The following is a 14,031-nucleotide window of genomic DNA, read 5'->3' as shown; positions in this document are numbered from 1 at the left end:
CCTCCCAGCTGGTCTCCTCCAGGCCTTCTGCACCCTCTGATCTATTCAACAGCCAGGGGGATCTTTGGAAATTTAAATCTGAACATGTCAGCCTGCCCAACCACCATTGCTTAAGACTCTTCAGTGATTCCCAGTGGTCTTAGGATGGAGGCAAAACTCCTCAACATGGTTCAGAGGGCCTTGTGTGTATACCTCCATCCCTTCTGCCTCATGGCTCACTTTTCTCTCCCTCCTCTCTCTGTTCCTAGTCCGTTGTACTCACTGTCTCCCTCCTGCCACAGGGCTTTTACATATGCTCTACCTTTTGTTAGATCCACTTCTGCTGGCCTTGTGCCTCCTACTCGTTCTTCAGAACTCAGTTCAGATATTACCATTTACTAGGTCACACCCTCACTAGACATTCTCGTAACACCTCTTACCTTTTCTTCAGATCACGAAATATAGTGGTAATTTCACATTTATTTGATTAGTTGACTAAATATTTGTTTATTTTCACGCTAGACTGTAAGCTCATGAAGGCAGGGACTGCCAATCCCCAGTATTGAGCATAATGCTTGGCCTGCTAGAGGAGCTCATAAAATCTTTGTTAATGAATGAGTTAATGAGTGGAAAAAAACCCAGTGACTCTTCTGATCTAGTTCCTTTTCTGAAAGGGCTCCCAAACCCTTCCAAAGACAGGAAACAGAAGATGGAGGAGACTATCATAATAATGCCTGCCATCACAGGCTCGAAGTAAGAGCTGAGTCTACAGGCCCATCTCCACCCTCTTCCAAAGAGGGCCGGGAAGGAAGCCACTGCAGAGAAATCCCAGGGCCAGCCTTTGGGGGACAGACCCCCTCCCCCCGGAAGTCAGGGAGAATGGGAAGGCGAAGAAAGGAAGAGGATGGATATCTACTGAGAAGGGACTGTGTTTTGGACACCCTGCTAAATGTTTACATACATCATCTCATTTAATCCTCCCCAAACCCCATTTTGCAGGTGAGAAAACAGACTCAAAGAAGTTGTAAAGCTTGAAGGTTATAAAACCAAGGCAGGACAAAACTGAGTGTGAACTCAGATCTGTCAGCCTTCCTGCAGAGCCTGGGCTTTTCCAGGCTACCATCCCGGCCTCCAGCCCTCAAACACCTCCCCCACCCTGATAACGTACGTAGGGCCCCAAAATTTCATCATTAAAGACTCATCTAGCAGCCTTTGTCTAAAGCTCTCTTTTAGGAGTCCGTGTGTCATGGTTGATGTCAATACGTTGGAAACCGAAACTCAGCATCTTAAAGGCAACACCACAAGACCTAAAAAGAAATATATAAACAAAAATTGGAACATGGAAAGTAAAGGAGATGAGGGAGTTAATTTCTCATCCTTCGTATTGAGGGAATGAGAGAGACTGTCTAAAATGGACAAATTTATGATATTACATAAAGCGATAATGGTGATTACAGAGAACTAAAAGCGAGCTGTTGGTGGGGAGCTGGGAAGAGGAGAGAAACTTTCGCTTTTCATTTGTCTTTCTGAGCTGTCCATTAAAAAAAAATTATAGTGCTCTCCTGTAAATTTTTTTAAAAGTTTAGAAATTTTTGTTACAAAGGACTACTAAATAAGCAAAAATACCCTTCCTTTAGAATGCAAGTATGGCTAAAAGTATTAGTCCTGACTCCTGGGTGTAAGTTAGATCTGCAGGTTTCCTCTTTGTCAGGAAGCACTTGAGTGAGAGGAGGGTCATGTGACGATAAACATGGCTTCCTAAGCAGTCGCTTCTGGGACCCTGGCATGGTAGACGAGCTGGATAAATTTCCTCCACAAGTGCACAGCGCCAGCTGACAGAGGAGCCCCTCTGCCCTCACATATTCCCAAAGGCAGCTCACATTCAGACACACCCCCCGACAAGAGGGTACTGACCCCACGGGAGCCAGAGATAACCCCTCCTCTAACCGTCCCTGGCGAGACTCTGCCCCCAGCAGCAACATACTCCCAACTGGAGCCCCTGCCGGCCGGGGACTCTGCTCCTGCTGGATCCGTCTGACTGCTGCTGCTTAGGGCCCAGGTGGGTCCGGGCCCAGGAAGGTGGGATGCTGAGGCTCTCAGCTGAGTGTGACTTAGGTCTTGTCCCAGAGCCGGCCATAGAGCGCCCGTCAGAGCCCCACACCCTCAGGATACAAGGGCCCTTTCTTCCTCCCGAGGCACGGCACCCACTTGACCTTTGTTCGACTGCAGTTTATATCACTCTGGGCCCCAGTGGCTGCAGGAAGGGAGGCTGGGGCACTGCTCAGGAGTGCCACTAACTGGCAGCAGGGAGCCAGAAGACTGGCATTCCCAGCACCAGACAAAGGCCTGTTGATCTTTGACCCCGGCCCTTCCTGGAGCCTTGGGCCTCCCTCCCTCCCGCCTTCCTTTCTTCTCTGCTGGCCTCTCCCTCTGTTCTCCGTCTCCTCACTTCCCTGGCACCCTTGCTCTGACTGGCAGTTTTTCCCGGCTCCTTGCCCAGGCCGATCCTTCCATGCTGTCTTCAAGCCCCACTTCCTGCACATCTCCCAACCCAGACAGGGAGAACTCAAGTAAGAAGGTCCAGTGGGCTTCTGGGAGGAGGAGGACGTCATCCACAGACTCAGAGTCAAAGTCCCACACCGACCTCTCCAAAGTGCCCAGGTCCCGGAGACCCAGCCGGCTGACGGTGAAGTACGACCGGGGGCAACTCCAGCGCTGGCTGGAGATGGAGCAGTGGGTGGATGCACAGGTTCAGGAACTCTTCCAGGTGGGTAGCACCAGGGGTGGGGGTCGGGGGGTGACAACATGGTGCTTGGGGCCCGGGCAGATGGCTGGGAGAAAGCCTGCCTGGAGACCTCAGGAGTTGCTGGAGGGCTGATGCGAGATGCTCCCACGGAAAGCTTTTCCCAACAGGTGAGGCATGGCTTTGCAGCCCACAAATCTGCCTCCCTCTGGTCTAGGCTCTGCCTCTAACTGTTCCTAATCTGGGGCAGGTCTTTCAACATCCCTGAGACTTAGTTTCCTAATGTATAAAACGGGGCTGTCGGTGCCTGTCATATCTCCTTCGTAGGACTTTTTGATGCTCAAATGAGACAGTAGAAGGGCTATTTTTCTTCGTTTTATATCTTTATTTACTCTCATCCTCAGCACACATGCGGTCGAGAGCTGCAGTGTCCACAACTGTAGCTATTAGCGGTGTGTAGCTATTTAAATTAATAAAAATTAAATAAAACTGAAAGTCCAGTTCCTCAGTCACACTAGACACATTTCAAGCGCCCCGCAGCCCCATGTGGCTAGTGGCTACCATATTGTCAGGACAGCTGTAGAACATTTCCATCATGTCAGAATGGACAGAGCCCAAGAGAACATCAGAGTAACCAACAGTGAGGCTAACACCAGCGCCTGACCCAGCCTTGGCCCCAGCCCTGACTGACCCCCCTCAACCCTAACCTGGGAAAAGGATGGGTCTTGGCCCCTTGTCACGGAAAGTGGCATTTTCTTACTTCGATACCTCCAAGTTGGGGTCCTAGATAGTAACAACTGTTGCTTCAACAAGAATTACATTTTGAGCACTTAACTCTGTGCTAGGCCCAGTGCCCAGCTCTGGACACGCACTATTTCATTCAGCCCATCCCACAACTCCATTAGGTAGGTACTGCTTTACCATGGAGGAAGTAGAGCCTTAGAGATGTGGAGGAACTAGCCCAAGGTCACATAACTAGGAGCTGGGGCTGTGCTGGCAGAGCCTGAGCACTTATTGGAGCAGCTAGCGGTTCTCCACCCCTGAAGTACTTCAGAAAAACCCGATGCCCCAGCTGCACCTCCACTGACTTTATATCTACTAGGATAGGGCCCAGGCGCTGGTCTTTTTTATAAGCTCCGCAGTTGATTCTAGCGTGTGGCCAGCTGAGAATCACTGTACCAAGCCAGAGACCAGGAGTCCTCCTTGTCCGCATACCATGGTCCTTGTTTCTCCTCCTTCTCAACTCAGGTCCTCTCTTTTCTTTTTGGGGCAGCGAGGGCCTGAGATTCTTCCAGGCAAGGGCTGTGTCAGCTGCCCTGTGGTTGGGGGCGGGGAAGAGTGATGCATGTGGCCTGGGCTGTCTTGTGAAGCTCACTGGGTCATGTGTCAATTTGGTGCATGTCCCCTGCGGCATCCTGGGCTCATTCGAGGAGGGTGGGGAGATGCCCTGGAGCTGGATCAGGAGAGGAGAGCTTTCTTGGCCTGTATCTGCTCTGACCTTGCAGGGCACCTCCACTGCCCTTCACTACTGCCAGCACCTTCTCTTTCTGATTCAGTTTCAATTTCAGAGTGTTGTGCACTTGCATGAAAAGTTTCATGTTTCAGACACCTCAGGGTAAATTCTTCCAGGCAGAGGGGAAAGACACTAGCTAAAGAAACTTGTTTTGCGAGATCAAGGCGGGGGAAAGCTGTACAATAATGAGCTTATACTATTGGAAAACAGGACATGTGGGAGGACCGCTCCCAGGCAATGGCCAAAATCAAATACCCGGTCTAGAGTTGCCATGGCAATTGTCCAAAGGGGCCACGTGGCAGTTCTTCTCCCACTCTCTGCTCTTTCCAGCAGGAAGCAGCCAAGTGGCTGGGGAAGCCCCAGGCGGCTGGCCGTTTTGGGCAGAGATTGAGGCAACGCAGTCTCCAGGCTTACCCTGCCCTAGTTCTACCTTCACAGAGCCCCTCCCCGCCCACCAGGGCTCTCCTCCACATGCCCACCTTCCATAGCACCCTGGGAGTCGTTCAAGGGATGCATTGCCGCATATTTAGTTTAGTTTAATGGCACTCACCTTCCTTTATTGGAGGGGCCCACTTCTTCTCACTGGATGTGCAGCGTGCTTTGGGGTCTTCAGAGGAACCAAATTCGGGTTCATCACAACAAACAGACCTGGGGCCCTGGAGCTCCCATTGTCCAGAGGTGGAGTGTGGATTTGGCTTCTAAGAAGGGACTTCAACCCTCCTGAGTTTCTCCTATTTTAAGGAGTCTCTTGCTCAACAGCCTGCCGCCTTCCAGTTCCCATCCCCTATTTCACGTCTCCTTTACAAGAAGACTCCTTGGAGGGTTTGTCCATCCTCACTTACCTTTTCCCTTCCTATCACCATTTACACCACTGGAAGCTGGCTTCTGTTCCCACCACTCTGTGGAGAGCTCTTGCCAGAATCACTGCCTTGCGGCTTAATCTAATGTGCACATCAGCAGGGGACACTGTGACCACCCCAGAGTTTTTTTTTTTTTTTAAGATTTTATTTTTTCCTTTTTCTCCCCAAAGTCCCCCAGTACATAGTGGTATATTCTTTGTTGTGGGTTCTTCTAGTTGTGGCATGTGGGACGCTGCCTCAGCGTGGTTTGATGAGCAGTGCCATGTCCGCGCCCAGGATTCGAACGAACGAAACACTGGGCCGCCTGCAGCGGAGTGCGCGAACTTAACCACTAGGCCACAGGTCCAGCCCCAACCCCAGAATTTTTAAACATTGCTTTTCTATAGCTTCCATAATACTATTTTTTCCTGGTGGCAGCTGGTGTTTTAATGCAACACTTTTTTTTTTTTTGAGGAAGATTAGCCCTGAGCTAACTACTGCCAATCCTCCTCTTTTTGCTGAGGAAGACTGGCCCTGAGCTGACATCCATGCCCATCTTCCTCCACTTTACATGTGGGACACCTACCACAGCATGGCATGCCAAGCAGTGCCATGTCCACACCCGGGATCCGAACCGGTGAACCCTGGGCCACCGAGAAGCAGAACATGCGAACTTAATCGCTGCACCACCAGGTCGGCCCCTTTTTTTTAATATATATATTTTTTAAAGATTTTATTTTATTTTATTTTAAAGATTTTATTTTTTCCTTTTTTCTCCCCCAAGCCCTCCAGAACATAGTTGTATATTTTAGTTGTGGGTCCTTCTAGTTGTGGCATGTGGGACGCTGCCTCAGCATGACCTGATGAGCAGTGCCACGTCCGTGCCCAGGATTTGAACCAGTGAAACCCTGGGCCGCCAGCAGCAGAGTGTGTGAACTTAACCGCTCGACCACTGGGCCAGCCCTGATGCAACACTTTTGATGTGGTGACACTGTAAGAAACAATCTATTAAACTTCCAACTTTAAAAAAATATTGTCAATAAATATGTGAAACAAAGATTTGTTAGCTTGTCTCTGAGCCTTACTCCATTGCTGGTCCCCATGGCGTAGGGATCAGGAGTAAGGGGCCTGAGTATGGAGTGGAGGTGAGAAAGGGGGTAACATCAGGCAGCACTTGGCAGGAAACTACCACATGTAATACAGAGTTACAAGTTTACCACACTTGTTCATCTCAGTAGTAGTTGTTGGATATATCCCCTCATTTTCTGAGAATTCAAAAAATACTTGAGGGAAAGAATATTTGGATTATGATATGAACCCATATTCTCAACTCTAGGCTACAGGGGCAAAATGACTCTCAGTAATTTACATACTTTACATCCAATAGGCGTATAGTTAATATCATAAGAAATATACAAAGGCTTTGGGGGCAGGACTGATGCTTTTTAGAGGAGAAATTCTAATCATTAGAATGGATCTTTTTTTTTTTTTTTTTAAGATTGGCACCTGAGCTAACATCTGTGGCCAGTTTGTGGGGCTTTTTTTCTTTCTTTCTTCTCCCCAAAGCCTCCCAGTACATAGCTGTATATTCTAGTTGTGAGTGCCTCTGGTTGTGCTACGTGGGACGCCGCCACAGCATGGCCTGACGAGAGGTATCATGTCCGTGCCTGGGATCTGAACCGGCGACACTCCGGGCCACCTAAGTGGAGTGCGCTAACTTAGCCACTTGGCCACAGGGCCGGCCCCCAGAATGCATCTTTATTATTTGCCTACACCCTCCACCTTCTAGGATTCCAATTAGTGATCTGTTAGACCCCTTAACATGGTCCCACAGGTCACCAAGGCTCTGTGCTGTTCTCTTATTTTTTCCCCCCAGGTTTTTTTCTCTCTAGGCTTCATTTTGTCTAGTTTCTTTTGCTCTATCTTCAAGTTCAACTGACCTTTTTTCCTGCAGCATCAAATATACTGTTAATTCCATCCAGCAAATTTCTCATTTAAAATACTGTACTTTTCATCTCTAGATGCTCCATTTGGTTCTTTCTCATATCTTCCATTTCTTTCATTATTATATTTATGTTTTCCTCATCTTCTAAGTCCATCATCTCTGTCACTTCTGGGTCTGCTTCTACTAATTGACTTTTTTTTTTAAAGATTTTATTTTTCCTTTTTCTCCCCAAAGCCCCGCGATACATAGTTGTGTATTTTCTTTTAGTTGTGGGTCCTTCTAGTTGTGGCATGTGGGACACCACCTCAGGATGGCCTGACGAGCGGTGCCACGTCCGCGCCCAGGATTCGAACCAGTGAAACCCTGGGCCACCGAAGCAGAGCACACAAACTTAACCACGTGGCCACGGGGCCAGCCCCTAATTGCCTTTTCTCCTTGGTTATAGGTCACATTTCCTGCTTCGTGGCATGACTAGTGATTTTTTATTGGATACTAGACATTGTGAATTTTATGTTGTTGGGTAGCTGAATTTTTTTTTCTTCCTTTTAAGAGGGTTGAGCTTTGTTGTAGTAGGCAGTTGAGTTACTTGTGGTTCAGTTTGGTCCTTGTGAGCCTTGTTTTTAAGCTCTGTTAAGGTGAGTCTAGAGTGGCTTTTAATCTAAAGAATAATTGACCCCTCCTACTAAAGTGTGGCCCTTCTGAGGTCTCTCTTGAATTCCTGCATGGTCAGCAATGTCTGTCCACTCTGCTTGTCTGCAACTTGATTTGTCCCCAGTCTTGTGTGAGGTCTAGGAACTGTTCATCTCTGTGCCCTCAGTGCCTCATTGGCCTTGTGAAGTTTCACCCTATGAATGTGCATCTTGCATTTAGCAAAGACTCAAGAGAACCCTTATACAGATTTCTGGAGGCCTCTTTTTTCATAACTCCCTCCTGTCCAGAACTTTGTCCAACAACTTCTAGCCACCTCAACCCTGCACTCTGATCTCTGTCACATCAATTTAGCAAGACCACTGTGCTCTGCTTGGGACCTTCCTCTCTGCCCTGAGATCTGGAAATTGCCTCCAGGAAGAAACCCAAGGCAATTATAGAGTTTACCTCTTTTGTTTCCTTTCTTTCGCTGATAGTCCTGAGCTACCTGTTGTCCAATGTCTGAAGATGTTGTTCATATATTTTTGTCTAGTTTTCTAGTTATTTATCTTGGGAGAATAAATCTGGCCCCTGTTACTCCATCATGACCAGAAGCATAAATATCTGGTTAATTCTTACTCAGTCTTCAGGTCTCAGATTAGAGGTCACTTCTTCCAGGAAGCCTTCTAAACCCCAGGCTTGGTTAGGTCCCCCTTCCATGTGCCCCCATAGTATCTTAGTATCTCATCAGAGTGCTTATTGCCCTGAATTGTAACTGTGTCTATAGCCCTCACTAGTCTGTGTCCCTCAGGAGACTGAGCTTTTCAAGGGCAGGATCGTGTGTGTCCGTCTTGCTGTTATGGCCCCAGCTCTCATCACAGTGCTTGGTACATAGCGTGCACTTGATAAACAGGCATTAACTGAATGAATGCTGAATCAGACGAGGTAGAAACCAAGGCAGCAAAGGGAAGGTCTAGAGTGTGGGGTGAAAAGGCTGACTCAGAACTCTAGAACCGTTAACTTTTAAAAAAGGTATGGAGGGACCGAAACTGTTAACCGTGGTTACCTGTTGGCAGTGAAAGGAGTGAGGGGGTAGATGAGACTTCTTTTTCTTTCTTTTCCTTAAAAATCAACTTTATCGAAGCATGATTGACAGAGAATAAGATCTGCCTGTTGGAGGTGTACGTTTGGCTGCACTTTGCTGTATGTAACCACTACGCCAATCAAGATACGGAACATTTTCATCATCCAAAAAGTTCCCCAAATAGTACTTACCTTTAAACAAATTATACAAATTAATTACTTAGTACATCTGTTTTTATTACGTCTCCTCAACTGCCCCTAACATGTAGGCTCTTTGAGGGCTAGATTTTGTTTTGTTCACTCAAGTTCCCAAGTTCACAGTGCTGGGTTAATAGCAGCCACTTGACACAGTTGTTGAATAGATGCCAAAGGATTAAATAATCGAATGGAAAAGGTGAAATCATCAAACATCTAGGAAAATACAAAGGCGAATATCAAATATTTATCCAAGTCAGTATGGGTAATTGCTAAGCATTAAAAAAAAGAAGCAGCAGCAAAACCCCAACACAAATATCTATTGCTCCAGCCCCTCCCCCAAACACAAAGGCTATTTCCATCATATGTGGAATACTAGGGCTTATCTGAATTATAAAAAAAAAAAAAGATTCTTAAATCAATAAGAAAACACCGAACAAACCAATAGAAAAATGGGTAAGACAGCAGTTCTTGAAGTGTGTTCTGGTGACCCTCAGGGTTCCTAAGACCCTTTCGGGAGGTCCATGATTATTTTCACAATAATACTAAGATATTTTTTTCCTTTTTCATTATGTTGACATTTGCACTGATGATGCAAAAGCAATGGTGGCCCTTAGCACGAATCAAGAAAGTGGCACTGGGGCTGGCCCTATGGCTGAGTGGTTAAGTTCACGCACTCTGCTGTGGGCCGTCCAGGGTTTCGCTGGTTCGGATCCTGGAAGCGGACATGGCACTGCTCATCAGGCCACGCTGAGGCGGCGTCCCACGTGCCACAACTAGTAGGACCCACAACTAAAATAGACAACTATGTACTGGGGGGATTTGGGGAAAAAAAGCCAGAAAAAAAAAAAAAAGATTGGCAAGAGTTGTTAGCTCAGGTGTAATCTTTAAAAAGAAAAAAAAAGAAAGTGGCACCAACCTGTACTAGTAATCATGCTCTTCACCACCATGCCACTTTCTCTTGAGAAAGTCCTTGATGAAGCAGTAAAAAATTAAATTTATTAGATCTTGGCCCTTGAGTTTACATCTTTTTTTAAAGTAGACTTTATTTTTTAGAGCAGTTTTAGGTTCACAGAAAAATTGAGCGGAAACTACAGAGAGTTGCCATATTCCCCCAGCCCCCACACACGCACTGCCTCCCCTCCTATAAATGTCGCCCACTGGAGCAGTACGTTTGTTAACAATCGATGAACTTATCGACACATCATAATCACCAACAGTCCGTAGTTTATATTAGGATTCACTCTTGGTGTTACACATTCTGTGGGTTTTGGCAAATGTATAATGATGTGTATCCACCAGCAGTGTCATACAGAGTAGTTGCACTGCCCTGGAACCCTCTATGCGCCACCTATTCATCCCGCCCTCCCTCCAACCCACGGCAACCACTGATCTTTTTTACTATCTTCATAGTTTTGCCTTTCCCAGAATGTCACATAGTTAGAATTATACAGTATGTAGACTTTTCAGATTGGTTTTGTTCACTTAGTAATATACATTTAAGCTTCCTGCGTGTCTTTTCATGATTTGATAGCTTGTTTCGTTTTAGCACAGGATAATATTCCATTGTCTGGATGTACCATAGTTTATTTATCCACGCACCTGCTGAAGGACATCTTGGTTGCGTCCAAGTTTTGGCAATTATAAATAAGGCTGCTGTAAACATCCAGGTGCACATTTTTGTGTGAACCTGTTTTCAGCTCATTTGGGTAAATACCAATTGCTGGATCGTGTGGTAAGAGTATGTTTAGTTTTGTAAGAAACTGACAAACTGTCTTCCAAAGTGGCTGTACATTTTGCATCCCACCAGGAATAAATGAGAGTTCCTGTTGCTCTACATCCTCATTAGCATTTGGTTTTCTCAGTATTTTGGATTTTTTGCCATTTTAATAGGTATGTAGTGGTATCTCACTATTGTTTTAATTTGCAGTGTTTTAATGAGATATGTGGTTGAGCATCTTCTCATATACTCTTTGCCATCCGCACATCTTCTTCAGTAAGGCATCTGTTCGAATCTTTTGCCCGTTTTTAAATTGGGTTGTTCACTTCTTATCTTGTTGAGTTTCAAGAGTTCTTTGTGTATTTTGGATAACAGTCCTTTATCAGATATATCTTTTGCAAATATTTCTCCCAGTCTGTGGTTTGTCTTCTCATTCTCTTGAGCTTCTTTCATTTTTAATTTTATCAACTCTGTATTGTTTAGGTTTTTTTCAATGACTGTAATAACTTTTAAAGGCAGCTTTATTGAGATATGATTCACATACCATACAATTCACCCATTTAAAGTGTACATGCCACATCCCACATGCCACAATGAGAAGGATCCACAAATAAAAATATACAACTATGTACTGTGGGCCTTTGGGAAGAAAAAGGAAAAATAAAATCATTCATGTTGTAGCACGAATCAGTGCTTTCTTCCTATATATTGCTGAATGATATTGTATGGTTATATCATATTTTATTTATCCATCAGTCAATGAACATTTGGGTTGTTTTCACTTTTTGATTCCTATGAATAATGCCGCTATGGACATTCATGTGCAAATTTTTGTGTGGATATGTTGTCATTTCTCTTGGGAATAGACCCAGGAGTGGAATTGCTGGATCAGATGATACCTCTATATCTGACTTTTTTTTTGAGGAAGATTAGTCCTGAGCTAACATCTGCTGCCAATCCTCCTCTTTTTGCTGAGGAAGACTGGCCCTGAGCTAACATCCGTGCCCATCTTCCTCTACTTTATATGTGGGACGCCTACCACAGCATGGTGTGCCAAGTGGTGCCATGTCCATACCCAGGATCTGAACCGGCGAACCCTGGGCCGCCGAAGCGGAATGTGCGAACTTAACTGCTGTACCACCGGGCCGGCCCTGTATTTGACCAGCAGTGTATGAGAATTCCCTTTTCTCTACATCCTCTCCAATATTTGTTATTTTTTGTCTTTGTGATTATAGCCATTCTAATGGGTGTAAGGTGATATCTTAGTGTAGTTTTGATTTGCATTTCCCTGATAGTTAGTGATAATGAGCATCTTTTCATGTGTTTATTGGCCATCTGTATATCTTCTTTGGAAAAATGTCTGTTCATATCCTCTGCCCATTGTTTGATTGGGTTGTTTTTTGTCATTCAGTTGGGTGAATTCTTTAATATATTATGGAGATTAACCCCCTGTTGGATATATGATTTGCAAATATTTTCTCCCAGTTGGTGGGTTGTCTTTTTGTTTTGATTCTGGTTTTATTTGCCTTGCAGAAGCTCTTTAGTCGTATGAAGTCCCACTTATTTTTTCCTTTGTTTCCCATGTCTGAGTAGACATGGTATTCAAAAAGATGCTTCTGAGACTGACGTCAAAGAGTGTACTGCCTATATTTTTTCCTAGGAGTTTTATGGTTTCAGGTCTTACCTTCAAGTCTTTGATCCATTTTGAGTTAATTTTTGTGTATGGTGAAAGGTAGTCGTCTACTTTCATTCTCTTGTATGTGGCTGTCCAGTTTTCCCAACACCAATTATTGAAGAGACTCTCCTTTCTCCGTTGTATGTTCTTAGCTCCTTTGTGGAAGATTAGCTGTGTGGTTTTATTTCTGAGCTCTCAGTTCACTTCCATTGATGTGTGTGTGTGTTTTTGTGCCTGTACCATGCTGTTTTGATTATTGTAGCTTTCTAGTATGTTTTGAAGTCGGGGATTGTGATGCCTCCAGCTCTGTTCTTTTTTCTCAGGATTGCTTTAGCTATTTGGGGTCTTTTGTTGCCCCATATGAATTTTAGGATTCTTTGTTCTATTTCCAGGAAGAATGAACAGATACTCTTTATAAAGAGCCCTAGCATTGTTTCAGGTGGAACATAGTAGGTCTTCAGTAACTGTTGAATGGAAGAATGAGTGGGTGGTTTGAGTAAGGTGAGGAGAAGGACTGAACATGGGAAATAGGGTGGGAGGAGGGTGAGCCCCTGACGGTAAACATCACTCCGGCTCCAGCTGGCCAGGCCCCTCTGAGCCCCACGTGATTCCTAAACAGGATCAACCAACTCCTTCAGAGCCTGAGATTGACCTGGAGGCTCTCATGGAACTATCCACAGAAGAACAGAAGACTCAGTTGGAGGTAGAATGGGTGGGCTGGGCCCAAGCCCCAGGGGTCGGGGGATGGAAGCTGGGCTTGGACTAGGGAACCCAGGAACCCAGGCTCTGCTTCTTTGGGTGGAGTGGGGAGAACCAATTCAGAGGAGAGAATTCCTGGGAGACTGAGTGGGGCTTGCGGGAAAGTGTTGTGGCTTGGGGACCCACTTCTCTTTCTTCTACCCAGGCCATTCTCCAAAACTGTCCCCGCCCCACAGAGGTAAGGATGCTCTGCTGATCTGGGGGTAAGAAGAGGCCCAGTGGGGAGGCAGCTAACGAAAGGAAAGCTTGGCCCTGGGTCCTTCTCCTTCCCGGCTCTGGGGAAATGGGGTCAGGGGGGATTAGGGAGGGCAGTGTGGCGGGTGGGTATGACCACATGCCTTGATCTCATCCCTGTTTCTCTCTCAGCCGTTTATCTCTGAGCTGCTTGGTGAACTCAAGAAACTCCGTAGACTCAGTCGGCCTCAGAAATAAGCCTTGTGAGACTACCTTCAGCAGCCTCAGCACTGCCGGGCCTGCCCTGAACCTCTGGATCCCGGGCTGCAAGGGAAATGACTCCTTGAGACACAGACAAGGAACGTGGAGGATGAGGGACATTTGGACACCCCTGGTGTTTGTGCAGTCACAGCTAGTTCCTGTCAGCTGGGCTTTCTGGGAGCCAGTCGTGGCTGTTGCCCCGTGCTTTCCTTGGCAGCTAAGTGGATAAAACCTTTAGAAGCCCCAGCTGAATGGAGTGTGGAGCATATCTGTGCTGAGGGACGGGGGAGGGAGAGGGTGAAGTGATATACCAGAAGGCCAGCAGCCTGAGTCACTAGGCTCTATCTGCACACCTCATCCATCCATCCATCCACCCACCCATCCATCCAAACAGACCTTGAGAATTCAAAGATGAAAGCCACAGTTCTGCTTCAGAGAGATCACAATCTACCAAGGCCCAGAGGCCAACCAGCGGGCACCTGGCTAAGACACACAGCGTCCTGGCATCACCAATAATA

At 46.2% G+C, this 14,031-nt stretch overlaps 1 protein-coding gene across 1 annotated transcript; it reads left to right on the top strand.

Moving 5' to 3' along the window:
* Nucleotides 1-2,468: 2,468 nt before the first annotated feature.
* Nucleotides 2,469-13,672, top strand: PPP1R14D (protein phosphatase 1 regulatory inhibitor subunit 14D). The gene is made up of 4 exons (XM_046655463.1): nucleotides 2,469-2,746; nucleotides 12,939-13,022; nucleotides 13,224-13,256; nucleotides 13,445-13,672. The coding sequence occupies exons 1-4, from the start codon at nucleotides 2,492-2,494 to the stop codon at nucleotides 13,508-13,510; spliced, it is 438 nt and encodes a 145-aa protein (XP_046511419.1). The 5' UTR covers nucleotides 2,469-2,491; the 3' UTR covers nucleotides 13,511-13,672.
* The last annotated feature ends 359 nt before the right edge of the window (nucleotides 13,673-14,031 follow it).

Source organism: Equus quagga, chromosome 2, assembly GCF_021613505.1.
Source record: "Equus quagga isolate Etosha38 chromosome 2, UCLA_HA_Equagga_1.0, whole genome shotgun sequence".
Lineage (NCBI taxonomy): Eukaryota > Metazoa > Chordata > Mammalia > Perissodactyla > Equidae > Equus > Equus quagga.
Note: the sequence above shows the minus strand (reverse complement) of the source record. Positions and strands in the feature narration are given on the sequence as shown.